This window comes from Serinus canaria, chromosome 5 (assembly GCF_022539315.1).
Source record: "Serinus canaria isolate serCan28SL12 chromosome 5, serCan2020, whole genome shotgun sequence".
In the NCBI taxonomy this organism is placed as follows: Eukaryota; Metazoa; Chordata; class Aves; order Passeriformes; family Fringillidae; genus Serinus; species Serinus canaria.
The window spans coordinates 14,568,769-14,582,395 of record NC_066319.1 but is presented as its reverse complement, the minus strand read 5'-3'; the positions used below and the strand labels follow the sequence as shown (position 1 = coordinate 14,582,395).

The 13,627-nt window shown below is 40.3% G+C and overlaps 1 protein-coding gene across 13 annotated transcripts in view; it reads right to left on the bottom strand.

Annotated features, from left to right (window-relative positions):
- PTPRJ (protein tyrosine phosphatase receptor type J) overlaps window positions 1-13,627 on the bottom strand; it is a 74,425-nt gene that overhangs the window by 3,913 nt on the left and 56,885 nt on the right. For all 13 annotated transcript variants that reach the window (XM_030240184.2, XM_050975660.1, XM_050975661.1 and 10 more), the window contains 14 exons: window positions 12,838-13,113; window positions 10,871-11,167; window positions 10,485-10,619; window positions 7,703-7,913; window positions 7,438-7,553; window positions 6,793-6,880; window positions 5,451-5,492; window positions 4,423-4,510; window positions 3,237-3,327; window positions 2,359-2,429; window positions 2,084-2,218; window positions 1,531-1,650; window positions 1,023-1,183; window positions 423-558 (listed from right to left, as the gene is read on the bottom strand). In XM_030240184.2, the coding sequence (XP_030096044.2) occupies window positions 423-558; window positions 1,023-1,183; window positions 1,531-1,650; window positions 2,084-2,218; window positions 2,359-2,429; window positions 3,237-3,327; window positions 4,423-4,510; window positions 5,451-5,492; window positions 6,793-6,880; window positions 7,438-7,553; window positions 7,703-7,913; window positions 10,485-10,619; window positions 10,871-11,167; window positions 12,838-13,113 (1,967 nt within the window). The remainder of the gene's footprint in view (window positions 1-422; window positions 559-1,022; window positions 1,184-1,530; window positions 1,651-2,083; window positions 2,219-2,358; window positions 2,430-3,236; window positions 3,328-4,422; window positions 4,511-5,450; window positions 5,493-6,792; window positions 6,881-7,437; window positions 7,554-7,702; window positions 7,914-10,484; window positions 10,620-10,870; window positions 11,168-12,837; window positions 13,114-13,627) is intronic.

Here is a 13,627-nt window from a genome sequence, read left to right as displayed (position 1 = left end):
AGCTTGTGTTAGCCCATACACCGTTCTGGATCAAAGTGGTAATTTCTGTAGGAATACTTGTATTCCTGCAGAACACAAAAGCAAAGATGCACACCGAGACCACTTGACTCAGATAATTCTGGCTCACAACTAAAGGATAAAGCCCCCATGAGTGAAACTAGTCTGCAAAAAAGTCTGCTTCAGGATTTGATTCCTTCCAGCTGCAAATGCCAGTCCTACAAAGTTCTCTGTAAAGACATTGCTTGGATGTACTACAGTCCCTGGCTGCAACTACTTTTGTGGAGAAGAGATGAGGCAGAAAGGAGAGAAGTTAAATGAAGAGCAGTTTTACCTCCTTAATACCTTACTGTCCTGTAACTGAGCTATGTCTGGATGATTATGCACACCTGAGAAAGGTGCTGCTGGATGGGAGAGAGCCTCACCTCAGTCTGCACCATGAGGGGTCGGTGCATGCGGAGGTCGTACACCACTCCGTACACATCCACGGTGTTCTCCATCTCCATCTGCTGGATCAGGCGGTCGATGGCGATGAACGTCCCCGTCCTCCCGACGCCAGCGCTGCAACGACACCGACAGGCTGTTTGTGCTTCCTCCCCACCACCTGCTCACTGTTGGCCTGATAAAAACCAGGCAAGCCAGGATGATGCTTCCTACTATTTCAGTGGCATGGGTAATAAAGGTCCTGGCAGCACAGAGGGGTGGCTCTTACCACCACCAAGAGGAGCTTCTCAGCCTTGCTCATGCACAGGATTTATATACAAGCTCTTGAAAGGACATATTTTCCAGCTCAGTTTTCCAGGCTAGGAGAGATGCTCTGTTTTTATGACATTTTGTATCACTTTCTTTGCTATCTACACAGCACTGCTAGTTTCTGAAGCACTGGGCAAAGGTTTTAGTTTGGCAAGGTAAATAGCCTAATGTCCTTACACAGAGAGACTTTGGTTTTAATCCCACTGAAATAGAAATTACTTTAAAAAAACCACAAGACAAAAGTGTGCCTAACAGAAACACCTTCTTCCTACCTGCAGTGCACCAGAGTAGGAGAGTCTGCTGGATTCTGGCTGTTGTACTCATGGACAAGGTGCCTGAAGTTGATGAGAAGGTCTGTTGTCTCTGGCACGCCATGATCTGGCCAGGAGGTGAAATGGAACTGGCGCACCGTGTGGCTCTCGGGGGTGTTGGACTGCAGGAAGAGTAGACATTAAAAAAATTAACAAAAAAGACAATGAAAACTGGCTTCAGAGGAGTGACAGCTGGGCTTCCTGGCACATGTACTGGGCCAAGCTCAGCTTCATCAAAGATGCCTGTTACAACTGCAGTGACTTCACCAATGATATTCCACTTTCCCTCTTCCTTCTGCTGTGGTAGAGAATACTTTGAAATAATTTCCTCGTACTTTACTCCAAGCTCATTTCTAGTGCATTGTCTTTACTGATGGGGCTAATTGTTTGGTCCAGAAGATACTACAGGTACCTGCATAAGTGCAAGGTTATTTAAACACTAACAACCAACAATCATGGCAGTCCTCACCTTTTCTACAGTGAAGTCCCTTATTGTCCATTCTGGAAGGACAACTTCGGAGACCATTGTCACAATAATGTCACCATAGCTCTTGGGTTGTTTGTCTGGCCAGTACTGCTCACATTTTGTCTAAGAAGAGAGTTACAAAGTTAGACACATGGCATACAACAATGAAACAACTCACTTTTAAATAACCTACCACCTGAAGGAGGGTAAAAAGCATGTCACTCTTCTCAAGGGCTATTCCAGGGCAAGAGAATATCTACCAAAATCATTATTTAGAGAGAAGAACCAACCCTTATCAACACTGATTCCACAACCCTCCTGAGACAATCTATTCTGGCAGTCAGCAGATATAAAAATAGGAAAAAGCTAAAAAAGAAAACCAACAACCAAAATAATTGTGTTTTTTTAATTTAAAAACAGTCTTACACCAAGAGGATGGTTGTCAAAAGACAGTTGTCAAAAGACAGTGGCCAGTCTCCAAACCACTAAAGTAACAACAAAATTAGAAGAGATGCAGCTGCCTTCAAGAGACAATTCAGTATTGATAACAACATACCCGGGCTTGTTCCACACATTTTGTCAACATAACAATAGAGTAGATACTCTTTTCCCAAATCATTTGCCAGAAGTCTTCTATAGTATTGGGTAATGGACCCTGTGCAGCAATAAATGCCTTCTTTGAATTATAGCCCTAAGAAGAAAAAAAAAAAGTGTGTATATATACACACATCAGTGAGAAATAAAAGCTTATTTCAAACATCATTATGAGCCCTTATGCCTACATCAGAAAAATACACATTATATTTCATTTCAGCTAATGAAGCAACTTACAGGCATATAGTTTGCATTAATATAGTCAGTTCCAGAGCTTTGATTTGAAAGTTTAACACGAGAAATATCATCTGCAGAAAGAAAAAAGGAAAAGACAACTATGAATTTTTGAACTGGAACCTTTCAGAACAATATTGTTTATCTAATACATGGTTTCTAAATAAAAGGTGTTCAATGTGCATTTTAAGAATAAGAATATAACCTTAGGAATCATAAATAGCAGTAGGCTTCAGAAAAAGGAGTGACCAGGATAGTCACCCAAGAAACACAGATTATTTTGGTTTTAAACATGGTTTGATATTGCTAATTTATATATTTTTAACACAACACAAGATTTACTACAGTTTTAATTACTGGATAAAAATAAGTGATTTGGCTCTTGCTGCCATGGTAGCCAATGTTATTCCTCCAAAACATCCTTAAGTACCTGTCACTGTTCACTTTTCAATTACTTCTGACTCTCTGCTACATTGGGATGCCCAAAGGCAGCTTGACAGGGCTTAAACTCTTACTTGACCTGCAAAGCTGGCCAGCAGGGTCTCAATATTTCTCATAGCTTGCAAATTTATTTGTGTGTAGTCTACTGTTATCCTCTTGTGTTTTCAACCTGGACTGCACATTTCTCACAAATGGAAAATTAAAGTTATTTAGTTATGGGAAGGTTCTTTAAAGAAGCTTTCTGAAGAAATATCCCTGAGGGAAGGCTCTTTCAGGTGTGTTTATACAGTGACTTTGGGAAAGCAGCAGCCCAAATTCATTTATTTGGAAAATGATATTTGAAACCTCTGGGTACTATTAAAGCTGGATTAACCAAACCCAATGGGTTTCACTTAAAAACTCAACCAGTAGAAGATGCAAACCCAAAGAGAATAACTCACATGGTAGGACATTGTTGTATCTATTTTTGCCCCTGTTCTCTGGAAGTTCAGCAGCAAATTTTGGCTGATGAACACCAGCAGACTTGAGTTCCTACAATGAAAGAAGGACTCATGAGCACCTGGTCCTGGTTTAGCAATCATACAGAAACGTGACAAACAGAAAAGTAGTCCAAACAATTGTGTCCTGTGCTGTAAAAGTAGGCATGTTAAACTGGGATAAATGTCAATAAAAATCATCTTGTTACAGAGTGGGAGGGTGACAGTGGCAAATCTTTTAGAGAAGGGATTAATACAGAATGTAGGAATAGCAGCATGTTTAAAACCCACAGATGGACTTTAAAAGCCTGGAAACAGTTTTGTGGAAAGAGACACTGATATCAATGGCAGCTCCTTCTGGCCCCAAGGCAGGGAACTACTGCATAAGTTCTGCAGACATTACAGGTAGAGAGGAGAAAATCATGAACCAACATCATGAACCAACTGAAGGAAGCAAAATCTGAGAGGAAACAAGGTGGAGCACTAGCCTGTGAAGTAAAAAGAGACAGAATTTGAAGAAGAGGTCAATTAATAGCTTTGAGGAGATGAGAAACAGAATGAGATTCTTTAACAGCAGACATGACAACACAGAATCCTCCCTGACACTTCCTTCCTGTCCTCTGTTCCTTACAGCAAGTGAGTTTTAGCACATTTAATAGAAAAACTCTTTTGGTCAGTAAGCAAATCGTGATTGCTGTTGCTCTGACTGAGCTATTCACAGGTGTGGTTTGCAAATCACACCCACGCACTGAAGAAGTCAGTGAGATTAGCAACAGACCTATCTTGATATGTATAAAAAACCCCAAAACAACCCAAGATGAGTAAAACTGAAAAGCAGAGAAATTGTACAGTGTCCCCGAGGCTAAGTCTGCATATGACTAGGGAAAAGATTTCTCTGGTGAGAGCTCTGATAAGCAGGCCATGCCACAAGCTCACAGTCAGAGATAATAATTCAGGGTAATATCATGCACTTCAACTAAATTTGGAGCTGTATAAGGGAAGGGAAAGCTGTACACACAGCTTCATCATCTCTATAAAAAAGGACCCTTCTTTTCTCCTTCAGTAAGCCTTGTGCATGCTCCATAGGAAAGATGATTTGTCTTTCCAAAAATATTTGTCATGAAGCTCTCTCCCCACTGAGGGCACATACCTCATACTCTTCAGCAAAACCACAGTTGGAGTCAGCTTGCTGCTTCTTAAAGTATGACTCAAAGTTCTCCACTTTAATCATTTTTGATCTAAAATGAGAAAAGCCTCGTGTCAGCACCTGGTGTTAGGTAAATAAGCCATGAATTAATTCAGTTAATGTGTTAGAAAGTATGCTTTACTTACTTCTTGATTCTTCAGGAGAGAGTGAGGGGAAGAAAAAAAAGCTGATTAGACACATGCACAGTTGTATTTTTCATTATGTGAATCTAAGACTGAAAGCATGACTGTTAGTTGCAGCCACAAAACAGTGCACTTAGAGGGGACAGGGTATCAAGCATAGCATTTAACTGCTCTGTTAAATCAAGGAGAGAACAGTGCATCCTTCAGGAGAGGAACATCACACAAGGGGTCAGCCAGATGCTTACTCCCATTGGATTGACCCCATGCCCTGGTGTATTTTATGGCAACCATCAAGTCTACAGAGGTGGGATTCCATGGGATGTTCTGACCATGGCTTTCCACCAGCATAAAAAATTGGTGCCAGAACCAATAACATGATTCAGTTGCAGTGCCTGTGACTTCTAATATATTGTCCCTCCATGGCCAGCTTTTACAATCACAACATTATCTGGATGAATGGCTCAGCACAAAGTAGTTATTAAAGAAAAAAAAAAAATCAGATCACAGAACATATTTTGCCTTTTTGCATTTTATCAGCAATTCTGATTGGTCCCTCAATGTGCACGAACTCTGTGTTTCATTCAAACCCTCTGTTTCAAAACAATGTGGAGCATTTGTGCATCTAATAGTGATTCATGAAGTGAACACTCAGATCCCTGTGGTAGCTCTAGAAGTCTCAATCAACATGATTACTTTTAGTCTGTATGCTGGCATCTTTCAGTTCCATGAGGAATTAATACTTCAAAATTCTCTACAAAACTGCACAGAAAACAAGTATCTGAGTTCTGAGTAATTTTTGCAAATATCACTTGAGCTTAGAAAATACCAGGAGAAAAGATATGGACTTACTTAATTGGAGAAAAAGACACTTCAGTATTTCTTTTATCTTTCCTATAAGGTAAAAGAAAACAACTCAGGTTTACAGTAGAATTCAGTTGAATTTATACAAAAATTTCTTATCTGTTTCCTTGTGCCTGTTGAGAACAATTTCTTTTAAAGCATCGTATTCTGTAGAAAAAAACCCCAAATTCCTGAGGCAAACTTTTACACCTGGAATTAAAAAAAAAAAAACAACCAACCAAAAAAACCAAACAACAAAAACAAAACAAAACAAAAAAAACTTCACCCTTCTTTCAGTGATGTTGTGCAATGGGACTGCTGCTTTCTGTTGGAACCAGAGTATAATGCCTGGACACAAAGCACATATTTTGGTGGAAGATGTACAACTGAGGGATCTGTACCACTAACTGATATCTCAGGAGAACTGCTGCTAATCCTAGAATCCCTACAGGAATTCTAGGATTAGCAGCAGTGATGTGTCAGTCATTCAGTAGTAGCTGAATGAAAAGAAATGTTGCTAGCTTTAGAGGAAGCTCTTCTCAAGGTTGTACACAGCTATAGGACACAATTGTAAAAAGAACAACAGTTACTTAAAGCAAATAAGAAAAATGGACTAAGGACCCTATGGCTCACTCCACATAAAGGATGATCAGAAGCAGGAAAAAGCCTTGATGCACTCTTACAACCCAGATGATTTGAACACGGCTGGAAACTGAGAGACCAGCTCAAACTCATCAGCTTCTGGAAATTCCAGAATAGAAGTTTCACAAGACAGGCCATCAAGCAATTAAAAAGAATGACTGATGGATAGTTTAAAATCAAACCATCTAAGGTACAATTCTACCCAATTGCTTTTAGCACAATAATTTGAGATGTTTGCTCACTTGTGACTGAATGACTTCATCACTATTCATGAATAGTGAGGCACTGGCACAGGTTGTCCAGAGAAGCTGTGGTTGCCCCATCCCTGGCAATGTTCAAGGCCAGACTGGAAAGAAGCTCTGAGCAACCTGGGATAGAGGGAGGTGTCTGTCCCCATGGAAGGGGGGTTGGAACTGGATGATCTTGAAGGTCCCTTCCAACCCAAGCCATTCTGTGATTCTATAACTCTGTTCTATGAATTAAAATTTATTTTGTTTATAACTTCTCAACACTTTGTTTAAGCCCATAGTTACAAACTAAGTTATTAAACAAGTGGTTTCAACCCTAATCTCTAACATACAAACAACATTTTAATACAAAATATTCTAAAACATCTTGACAGGTATATATCATGACAGCCCTTTTCAGGAGAAAAATGAAGTGAAACACTGGTGCTACTCAACACAACCAGTACAGCAACAGACATTACCTTCTCCTTCTCCAGAATATGAACCCCCCTACAGCGACTACAGCCAAGATAGCCAAGAGGCATCCAATAACCACTCCAGCAATAACACCTGATAAAAGAGAAGAAGTATTACTCATTGTCCTCTTCAGTAACTCCTAACTGAATCAACATGCTACAGCAGAATCTTGCAAGTAGCTAAGCATGCTTCACTCTACTAAAATATCTTGTCTTTACTGTCCTTTGGCAGTACCAGTATTGAAATCTCCTTAAGAATAATAACCAGAGAATGTTAAATTAATAAAAAATTGGGATCAAAGGACTAGTATCTGCATTTCAATACACCTGCTTCTAGTTTAACAGAACTGTGAGACCATCAGTTGCTATTTGCCACTTGTTGCTAGACCAGAGTCTCACTGTGTCATCCAATCCCTTTCAGCATGCCACGGCCTTTGGCTATTCATGCAGTGGAATCCTACATGGGAAAAAGGGATCACCCACAGAACTAGCAAGGTATGAATTTACAGAGCCATGCTATTGCAAAGCTAGAAACACTTCATACAGAGAAACCAACGGGTGTTTTGATATTATGAAACTTGCCATAATTAAGGAATCTCCACATGCTTGTGTGTGCCAAGCTACCAGTCCTACATTTGACATTAACTATACCTGGATCCTGGGGCAGTAAAACTGGTTCAGAGCAGGGTGAAAATGATACATAACTATCTTCCCCCTCAATCACGTTGTCCATAAAGGTTATATTAGTGAAACCTGCAACACACGCCCTGTTGAAAAGGAAGGAATAAGAAGAAAATAAAACCAGGTAATTACAGGGTTTTAACAGCCTTTAGCAATATCTGTAATCTTTCCATTAGATGGTCTTCTAGATTTCAACAGCAGAAAACTTAGCAAAAGGGTAGTTTGAAATAAATACCTGTATGAACGAAGAGGGATCAATGGTCCGTTTTCGTAGCCATACATTGTGTTTCCTTTGCCTACATTAATGATGTTTTTATCACTCTGAGAACGGGAAGAATGTGATTCTGCCTGCTCTGTTTTTATGACATATGTAACATAGGCAGTTGTTGTCTTCTTCTTGAAATCTTTGTATGTGTTGTTCAATTTAGACTTCAAAGACTCAGAACCTACAGGCAACAACAAGAACATGGATATAATTCATGGATATAAATGGATATAATTCATCCCCTTGGTTTGTATCAATTGGCACAGTGGCTGAGATAGTCACATCAACTACAGTTGTCATTCCTCCATAAGTACTGCTTGAAATGAAAGGCTGAGAGCAACAGATAATCTCAGAAACCTCTTCTACTGCAGTGCAATCTACTGCACCACCTCTCCCCAGTGTTATTTGTTTTAATTTGCTATTGGTTTTACTTCTAGCATGCATAGGAGCTTCTGAATAAAGGTGCATGAGTGCTAGAAGCAGGCACCCTTGTGGACACACTTCACCAGCCAAGTCAGCTTTATCCATATGTGTTCTATTCATTCTTGTATGTAGAAAGTAAAATGCAAATTGTGTAGAAAAAAATCCATCAGTATTTGTGCTACCCAAAAAGCATAAGGCCTCATTCAGGGTGACACTAAACTTGTCCTGACCTTGTTCTATCCTACAAGAAAGTCTCACACCTGAACTGTAAAAGATGAGAGGTAATTTCTACCTTTACTTGACATAGACAAGAACTGGACAAAACAATGATCAGAACAATTTCCCCCTCAGAAGATTAAGAACAAGCTACCACAGTGAGTAGAGACCAACAGGATACCATTTGCAGTACAACACCACTTACAGTGTCTGTTCTTATAGCAGACAAACCCTAGAATCTTGAGGCAATTATATAGTAGAAGCACATGTAACCTAAGAGGTAATAATAAACTCAACTTACCAGTTGCCCCAACAACTCAAGAGCAAGCCAACTGACAAATCTTCCCAGTGCTGAGGCAGGACAAAGAACCTCACTCATTTGACAGAAGTTTGCTCTCTACTGACTGTCTTTACAAAGCTAAAAGGTCCTTCTAATAGTTGGTATAATACTGAATTCACCTTTAAAAAGGAGAAGCCTTGCAGGAGGTTCTGAAAGGTGGAAAAGCTCTGGTAAATTTTCTAGAGCTGTGCAGACAAGGGATAATCTACCACCAGCAGCAAAGCTCTCCTCAACTGTAACTCTGCAGCAACAGGGTGCAAGACAACTCTTCTAGAGCACTAACTTGGTCTCATTAAAAACAGATGAGGTTACAAATAACTCAGCTGCCTAGAAATGGGTGCTCAATACTACCTGAGGTATGTTATGTCTTAACTTACGTTTCTATTCCACCAGGATGTACATCCCTGGTTATACCTGCAGCTCCTTGTAGATGCCTTGAATACCACCCTACAAAATTCCAAACAGCCTTAGACAACAGAATAAAGCATTGTGTATTTCTTACACAACAGAATAAAGTCCTCTCTGTCTATCCTAAAGGTAACCATGACTGGTTTAGAACAGAGAAACACATCTCAAGAATATTTCTGCTATTTCAACAATAAGGCTGAAGAGATGCTTGGCTGTGAGGCTGTCTTTTGCTCCCACCAAAGCACTCACTGTAAATTACAGATGTGGGCAACCTTCCTCCCTTATTTCTCTCAGTCATATCCTACAAATTCCTCCTTGAATACCTTCCAATTCAACCCACACAGAAGAATACACCAGATCTCCTTGTGACTAACCAGGACTGGCTGAAGTTACAAGCAGAGCTGCAGGCAAGAGACTGGCATTCAAATCAGCAGTTCTGGGGCAGCTGAGTAGGCATGTGAAAAACAAGAATTTTCTGCAGTGATGTGATGTAACACACACACACACACACACACACACACACACACACATATATATATACACACCCACACAAACATGCATTTCTTGGATAGATATTGCATGGAAAACCACTGAAGGAATATCTATAATCAAAATTCTGCAAAATTAATTTCCAGTGTTGTAACAAAGGATAAGCATGAATGTCAACTCCCACTAAGCAGAAATTGTCTCCATCAGGTGCCTTATTCCTCCAGTGCACTGGCAAAAATGAACAGTTGTTCAAGTGGAACCTATGCTACAAAACTAAGTTCCTTAATTTAGTGTTCTATCACAAGACATTCACATATCAGAGACATTTCTCAGTTCTCTAGTTTTCCACAGAATTTAACTTCCATTAATATTGTCAAAGATATTTAAGCCTTCCACCCACATCCCATCTCTCTTAGTTAGTGTTTTGGGTAAAATCAGGAAGAAAAGCTCTTTTCCTTTTAAGACCTTACTGCAGGCATCTTTCAGCTGAAGAAGAAAGGGGGAAAAACATTTCGTATTCCAAAGCTGCTTCTATTAGCTGGTCTGAAAATTATTCTGTGGGGAAAGAAAGGTTACTACAAAATCTTGGGGCAAGGAATCACTGGCAAATCAAAGTGGCAACAGCACAAAGGCAATACATAAGAGATTTATGTACAAAAATAAGTCAGGCAGGAAAAGTCTGAGTGAAAACAGGCATCTTCTGAAATCAAGGAGTGAGCTGACTTCAAGCAAGGTATCTGCCTCATGATTTCTGAAAAGTGATTGAAAATTCTGAGTCTGCCTTTACTTTATCTGTTTAACACCCATTTAGAGTGTAAAACATAATGCTGCATGGTAAATTGTTTCAGCGACTTGACAATATCATAAACACCTTACTTTGATCTTCTGTTGTAATCATTATTGCATAGGCTTCCAATGGACCATTCAGTGAATCAAAATCAGAGAATTCAACAGACAATGAGCTGTGACTGACGACCTTGACTGAAGGAACTTCTGTTGGAGGAGGTGGGTCTGCCAACAAAAACATTTTTTAGTACATTAAGCACTGATAAAAGTTTTCCAAACAAGAAAAGGCTGTGATACCAACACTGCTCACATAATGCATATTTATTGTGCATCACATTAGACTATGAATTAATATAGTGTTCTATTCATACTCTGTAGGCTGATAATGTTGTGCATACCAAGTCTGGTATCCCGCAACCATGAAGTTAATATTTTTGTCCTACAAGTACCTTTCATGCTCAGATCTCAATGCTTACCAGTAATGCTGGTGAGACACAACTTGTCCACTGGAGAGCTTTCAGAGCCATTTTGAAGAGTTACAATAGTAACATTATAGGTGCTGAAAAAATTTAAGAGTGCTGTTTGGAAGGTTTGCTCAAAGCCTTCTCCCGTGCAGCGTGGAGCCAAGTCTTCTCTTACTACCTCAGAAGTACTTATATTATATATTTTGATTCTGAAGCCAGAGTTGTTACCAAAAGGACATTTCCATTTCAGCATTAGGAAAGGCTGCTTGGCCACTGGCTCACACTGAAGTGAGTCCACTGAGACAGTTACTGCCAAAAGAAAAAAGAATAACAAAAAAGGAGGAGTAAGAAATCAAACCTTACCCCTATAAAAAGCTGTGTATTTGTATGTTATGTGTATAAATACTTGTAAAACTTCAGTATTCCTTCCCCTTTTAAAAAGATGCCTACACGGCACCTACTGCCTACACAAGGATTTGTTACCCTACGAGGAAGACAACTATTTAACATAATACACAGATCTATTCTGTGTTCTTTACCTCATCTATAGACAGGGTTACTGGGAAAATTTAGGCTGATTATCTAGCAAGTTCAGCAACATTTTCAAAATACCGTTCAACCCTTTAACATATTACTTTAAGAAAATTTTAGAGTAGTATGTAGACTGCCACTAAATCCCTTTATAATTATGTAAAACTCAAAGTGGTGAACACATAGCAAAATTAATTTAATCTCTGTCCATTAAGAGCACAGCAGTAGCCATCCTTAAAAGGAGCAACTATGACAAGTCAGTTTGGGTGAGAGTCTTCTAGGACATAGCAAAAAAAAACGCAACCTTATGACCAGATACAGAAAGATACTTAAAAAGTAATGTAGCAGGAAGACTGAGAAGAAATGTTCCCCTAACTAAACATCTTGTAAAACTTGGCCTTCAGGATGAAAACACTTGTAAATTTACAATTACAATACACACCAAATTTATTTCCTCTCTCGGTAAGGAAGTATTTGGTACTTTCAAATAGAGGGGTTATAGACTCATCTATTAAATTATTTTGTTGTTAGAAGGGGCATTATTTTAAGAAACTAAGGAGAAGCACAATTGTGTACCAGAAGAAACAGATTAAGTAAAAATAGATGTGAGTGACTGGAACTTACTTCTACTGCAATTTATAAATATTTATTTTTCTTCAGTAACACTGATGGCTACTCCTACAAATATGGTGAAATTACAGGAGATTACAGACAAGCCCTAGAACACCTCTGACACCTGGTGACAGTGGATGCCTGGTTTCTAGAGGAGTCATGACTTTAGACCTTATCCTGTTAGATGAAGTATCATCAGTGCTTCATGGGAAATGTCAGAGGCCAGCATACTCTACCCTGCTAAGGAAAATGTTGTGAGAAGTCTCTGGAAACTCAGCCAAGCAGCACTGTCAGAGTACCAGCAACTCTCCAAGTTCATCCCAGAACCCCTTTGGAAAACCCACTCAAGAGCTCTGAGCCAGGTTCATTTCACCTCAGTCAAAATGGGATAAAACAAAGGAAAGGAGAAGGCAGCACATGATCACAAAAAGGAGGAAAAGTCACAATGCCTAACATGAGGAATGCAGAAGTAACTTAGCCTTGTCCTATTTGCTGATGGACTGAGCAAAGCAGCAGGGCTGACACCATCCCGTGCTGCCCAAGATCAGCTGCATCCACGGGCCCTCCAAAGGGGGAAGTTCCCCAGGCACGATGCACACCCTGTGGGAGACCTTCCAAATGAGAACCTGAGGGTTTCCAGAGGAAACAGAGGGCAACAAAACCCCCTGCAAAGCTCCCCCTCCCACACATTACCATTGCTGACTCCAGGTAGGCTGTGTGCAGCACTTCTGCCAAACATAATATTGTATTTCAAACCCTGGGGAGGTGGGCAGAGCCCTGTGCTCCACAGCAAACCACAGGCTACTAGGACAGGGATATGAGAAACCATGACTTACATGTATACAGGTGTATGGACACTCCTTCTCCTTCTGTCTCATTATCAGCTGCTACAGCAAATACTGTGAAGCTGTACAGTGTCCCAGGGATTAACCCAGTAATTTCTGCTCTGGTTTCATTGGATGTCACATTCTTCACAGGTGTATCATTTGTACCATTTACGACCTCTATCCTGTACGTGTAGGTGTCAGAAGCACTGTCATTCACCACCCATTTTAAGGTGACAGAAGTCACACCAATGGATTCTGCCTTGAGATCAAGGACTGGGCTGGGCCCTGTGGAAGGCAAAGCAACAACTTGTTAACCTGCAAGAACAGCTGCTCACAGACATGGAAACAAGGAACACAGCCACACCAGGGCTTCACTTCCCTCACACCACTCATGCTCCAGAGTGCAGGAGCACTCCAACAACATCACCAGGCATTCCTGGAGGCTTTGGCACCACTGGGCAGCTAAGACAGAACTGACGGAATGTAACCTTGGATGGCATTCATTTCCCTTTGACACTCTAAAGCAGAACACATCATTACAATGCCACAGCTCCCAGGATTTTGCTCAGAAATTCAGAGATGTTGGTCAGGACAGATACAAGGGCAAGGGCGGGTCTGGAGAAAGGAGATGGTTGTCCATCTGTGTACAGCAAAAGGTAAGGAACTTCAAATGTCACTGAAAGAGGAACAGAGGTGATGAAAGGTGGCAAAGGAGCAGCTTGCCTAGGTAGTGCCATGAATGTACTCATGAGCCAGTCTTATCTACAGTTCATTCTGCTCCAGCCACAGGGCCCCAGAT